Here is a 5,896-nt window from a genome sequence, read left to right on the forward strand (position 1 = left end):
TTATAACTACTATTTAATTATTGTTCAACAGCTGTAACGTGAAATTTACTAACATTAGTATTTAAATAAAATAAAATTTTATAAAGCTTTTCATAGTTATTTTAAGCTACAACAACTTTTTGTTTTATTATTATTTTATCTTTAATTTACAGTTTCGTTTTTCTTAAGCCTTAAATTCCACTGTTTACTGTAATTGCCCTTTTTATAACAAAGGAAGGTTTTCCATTAAAATAAAAGGGGTTCATCATATGTTTTTCATTTTTTTTACGCGTTGACATTTTTTATTAGGTACGGTTTTTGTAAGTTTTCTATGGTTTTAATCCATTGTTTCGATTCTTTTAGAATTGTTTTTTTTCATTTTTTCAATTTTTCCTGTATTAATGTATGCGAAGTATCATTATCGGTTATTCACATAAGGCGATGGCTTTCATACTATTTATATTCCTCATATTTCCAATATATATGAGTTTGTTTTAGAATTTTATTTTATCCCGACCCATACATTCCTTTACAGATATGATAATGTATATTTTTTCATTTTCATTAATTGGCGTATTATGATACAATATATATTGAAAATAGGGAAAAATAAAAAAAATTATCATATTTTATTTTATTTAAGAAAAATAACAAAGTTAAAATAATATAAATTTGAATGAAAAAATGTAACACAATGAAAAAGGTTTTAAAAAAAATACTAAAAACTATTAAAAAAAAGTAGAATAATAAAATTTTATGTAATATATTACGTAGAATTTCTTAAGAAAAAAAACAATTTAACGTAAAGTAATAGTAGCAGAAATAAAAAATAAAACTAATATAAAAAAAAAAATAAAAAAGAATTAATAATTTAAATCCATCACAATAATAGTAAAACATATAGAATATTATAAGCTCATTTTATATCAAATAAAATAATACCAAACATACATAAATTTTTTAATATAAGATTATTAGATGGGAGCATGTTAGTTTTATTATAGTTAAAAATTATGGTTAATAATTAACTATGAGAAAAATAACAAGTAAATCATTTAGGGATAATTTTATTTCTATATTATTATAACTTAAAACAACGTTGTTAATGTTATGGTGAAAATAAAGTACACTTTATACTTAAACATACTTTATAAAATTATACAAATAAAAAATTACTCAAATGAGGTATTTATACATTATATGAAATTTAAATTGGGACAAGAATTGTTCTTGTGGTTCCCCATAAATTTAAAAAAAAAAAGTTTAATTATATTAAACATTCCACATGTGGAAGTATAATATTATTACAATAAATGAAGATAAATATTACTATTTACTAAAAAATAACATTCTAACAAAGAAATTTTTTGGTCAATATAATTATATATAATAAATTATTTTTATAAACTACAAAAAAAAAAAAAAAAAATTACTTCTTAAAAAATCATGTTCTTCAAATATTAATTAAACGCTATGACATAAAATAATACAAAGAAGGAACGCCATTTAAATACAGATGTACGAAATATATATTAATTCAAAGAATTAGAGATTTCTTACTTATGATATTGGAGGGAAAAGTTTATCTTTATCACTATTATATATTTTTAGTTCATTAGAATTTTACTTTGGGAACTATTTATTGCAATTTTAATTTTGAGTAATAAATTTCTTCTTATTTTTTTATTTTATTGTTATAAGCATCCTTTATGTTTAAGAACTGTATTATGTATTCAATTCACTTTGTAATGTAAACGAAGGCCATTAAGTGTATGTTTTATGTGTTTTATATTGTACTGATATGTCTTCCTTTGTCTTCATTTATTCAGTATGAAATTAAGTACTTAAGAAATTACGTAGAAGTATTCATACGTTTTTCATATTTTTTCTTTTCACGAAGCCATACTGTCCATTGTTTATTGGTTACCCATCTTTTAAAAAACGACACCAACCATCCCTTAAAGAAAGTGTCATTTTCTTCACACCATTGTTTGAGATCTGGGTTATTATAAGACACATATTTTCCATTAACATAGTTGATTAATTTGGTCCACTCTTCATATTGTTTTTGTTTTCTTTGTTTCCATAATCTAAACTTATTCTCCTTTATATAATAATCTGGATCAGCTAATTTTCGTTGGTTTTCTAACCAGCGCATCCAATAAGCACTTTCATTCGAATTTTTATATCTTGACTCATATTCATTTTTTTTAATCATACTGTATGCATTTAATTTGTCCGTCATCATTACATGGTAGTCGGTTACAACTTTATTAAACCATTCTTCATAATGCTCTTTCAAATGATTTGATGCATATAATTTAAACCATTTTGTCCATTTTTCATCGCTCCAGTCTGAAGATACCTCTAGAACATAAGTACCATATTCTTCATGCATATTAGGATTATAGTGCATCCATTTTTTTTCTAAATTTTCCAAAAAATTGTCAAATTCCTTATTTATATATTTATTCCACTCTTTCGCTTTATTTTTAAAGGAATTCAATATGTTTTTTTTCTCCTTCGAAAACCATTTTTTCCATTCATAATTTTCTATATTTTCAGATGCTTGGAATTCTTCTATCTTTTTTTTTAAATATATTTTTGGAATTTCGTCACGATGCTGATAAAACTTGCAAAGTGGTGGTACTGTTTTTCCAGTGAGAATCTAAATTAAATATTAAAAAAAAAATTTACTTTTTGTGTTAATTTAATTTTTAAATAGAATTATAAAATTTAAATATATTTATATGAAATATTTTATCTTACCCCATCGCAATTACATGGTGTACAAGAACTGGATAATTTAAACATGGCAAAAGATGCCAATGAACAAAGGAATATTGGTTTCATCTTTAAAAATATGTAGTTTTATTTTATTTTATATTTTATTATAAAAGTAATTATATTCAATTGTATAATAAGCATTTAGAACAAAAGAATAAGTATAAAAATGATAGCACGAAAAAATAAAAAGTTTCTTATATAAAATACTTAAATTATTATTAAAAGAAAAATAATAAAAAAAAGTTTTGGAATTGAAAAAATATAGGCAGACAAGATTTAAAATTTTTATTACATTTAGAATTTTTCATTTGGAAACGTTGAAATTGTTACTATATAGTTATTTTTTTCATATTTCATTACATGGAATTATATATTTTATTATGTAATCATCACATATAATAAGTTTAATATAATATAAATAATAAACTTTTTTTGTTTTTAAAGTATTTATTTTTAAAATATAAAAATAAGAGGTTAATATAACACTAACTAAATATATAAAAAAAATAACTTTAGAGCACTACCATTATTAGTAGAACTATTCGTTATTTTTTAATATGTTCTATATATTTTTTATTAATATAAATTAAAATTCTTTCATCAAAATAAATATATAACATTATTTTATTAATGTTCCTTACATTGTTATGAATTTTATATATTATATACTTTTCTATATGCATATATTGTTGTTTCCATATGTTCAAATTTCTAAATTAAATAGACTATATTATACAAATGAAAAAAGTTATAGAAAAAAAATAATAAATAATTCAGATTTAAAACTTTTAAGTTTTACTAAGAATAAACTTAAATAATAATTATATAAAGGAGATATTATGAGGTTAAAAAAAAAAAAAAAAATTTTAACAGATGAAAAAAATTATTTTTTTTCTTATCTATTTTATATAGTATTTTTCAACTTCATATTTTTTATTGAGATTTTTTAATCTTTTTTATTTGTTAAAATTTTTCTGTTATTTTTAGTACTACTTTATTTCTTATATATTATATAATTATAATTTATTCTTTCATTGTGTTATATTACTTTGTCTATCATTTATTTTATTATGCTAATCTTTTATGGATTATTATGCTATTTATTTATTTTTTTTCTTAAGGTAGGATTAGTAGAACAAATTTTTATTAGTGCTCTCATTTCAACATAATCTGTGTTATTTGAAGAAATATTGTTCATACATTATTGGTTATTTCTTTATTTTTTAAATGAATAAATGTTCTATTTAAAAATAAAAGTACAAATAATTAAATATTGTTGGGGGAAACAATAATGTCTCTCTATTTTGGAGGAATAATAAATGAATTTAACATTTAGAATACTGGATAAAATATTGGGTGAATTATTTTTTATAATATTTTTATTATTGTATTACTTGAATTATTATTATTTGTTGTAAATAACTTGTCTAAATTTTAAAAAAAGGGGTTTTTATATTTATGAATATAAAATAAGTATTGTAATTTTAAGAAATTTTAATTTATTTTTTTGGAATGAGAATAAGTGATAATTTTTAAAAAGAAATAATAAATTTATTTTAATAGGAAATATAATATTATAGGCAGAGATATGGTATGCATGTTTGTTTATATACAAATATTGAAAAAATGCGCAGTAAGGTAAAAAGGAATAATAGGTAAAAAAAAATTAATTTACTTATGTGGAAAAGAATAATTTCTTAGATATTACATAATACATTAAAAACTAATTAAGAACAGGATAATAGAGATAACATATAATGATAATATAAAAAATAAATTTTTATACAATAGAATTAGAGGAAAAATTGCAGTAGAATAGTTTTGTTATTCGGATTTGACAAAACAATACCATGATTTATAAGGGGGTTGTTCTTTTTAATAATATTTTATAAATCATTAATAATAATTATATTAGATTCAAGTATATTATAAGTAATATATTTAGAAATTCAATTCTTTAAAAAAATTATTTATTATATAGCTATTTCTAGTTGAAAATGGCTCCTATAAATGTAGTAAAATATAGAAAAATAGTTATTTAAGATGTCTTTTTTTACTTTTATTAGAATAAAAATAAGACACTTAGAAAAAAGTTAGAAATCACCATATATTGCAATAATATCTTTTTATGTTTACGAAATTTTTTTTGTAAAAAAAAAAAATCAAAAAATATATTAATTTACTTTCATATCATATATGAGCTTTTCGATAGGAGAATAAAAATAAACGAACAGATGATGAGTATTATAAATATTAAATACGTATCATCTTCAAAATACTATAGGATAAAAAAAATATAATTTTATTTGAAAAATTAATGATATAATATATTTGTTTTACATTAAACAATATTTTTATTTTGTTATTTGCTAATAAACATAATAAAATGAATTTACGATGATATTTTTTATTTTATTATATATAATGAATTTATTATGTTATGTAAAATTTTTTGTTTTATTATGTGCAATGACTTGCTATTATAGTACATTTTTGCTCCTATCTGTTAACATAAAGCGTAATAGTTATATAGTGACCCATTCATAAATATATTGAATAGAAAATTAATAAAATGCATAAAGGATACATAAAACATAAAATAATATTACAATTATGTAGTATTTGTTTATCTTAAAAATATATTTGAATACTGTTAGTCCATATCACATTAAATGTAACTTTAGTATTATAATTTTTCGTATAGTAAGATTAATGTAGAAAGTATTAACTATTAAATACATAATTTTAAAATTATCTTGTACTTCTACAAGTAATAGAAATTAAGTAGTTAAATGTAAAAGTTTTTTATTATCATAAAGTATGAAAAAATAGTTTAACATAATGATTATGCTAATAAAATTATTATAAATATTAGTTGAGATAGAAGTATAAAACAACATATGTAATATAATAATACTATGAAATTTAGATAAAATATATATGTATAATAAATAAATTTGTGTTAAAAAAAGTAATGCATTCTAAAAAATTTTTTTTTTTTTTTTTAGAAATATGGATAAAATGATAGTAATATATAATATATTAAACGAGCTATATGGTTTAATAAAAGAAAAAAAAATTATAACTAAATAATTTGAAGATTTTACACACATTTATATTATATTAATAA

General features: G+C 19.4%; 1 protein-coding gene across 1 annotated transcript; it reads right to left on the minus strand.

The window, feature by feature from the left end:
* Nucleotides 1-1,831: 1,831 nt before the first annotated feature.
* On the minus strand, nucleotides 1,832-2,832 carry MKS88_003069 (tryptophan-rich protein; the record flags this gene model as incomplete). Its single annotated transcript, XM_067216130.1, has 2 exons — nucleotides 1,832-2,647; nucleotides 2,749-2,832. 2 exons carry the CDS (start codon nucleotides 2,830-2,832, stop codon nucleotides 1,832-1,834), a joined length of 900 nt encoding a protein of 299 aa, XP_067073640.1.
* Between the last annotated feature and the right edge of the window lie 3,064 nt (nucleotides 2,833-5,896).

This window comes from Plasmodium brasilianum, chromosome 9 (genome assembly GCF_023973825.1).
Source record: "Plasmodium brasilianum strain Bolivian I chromosome 9, whole genome shotgun sequence".
NCBI classification, from domain to species: Eukaryota; Apicomplexa; class Aconoidasida; order Haemosporida; family Plasmodiidae; genus Plasmodium; species Plasmodium brasilianum.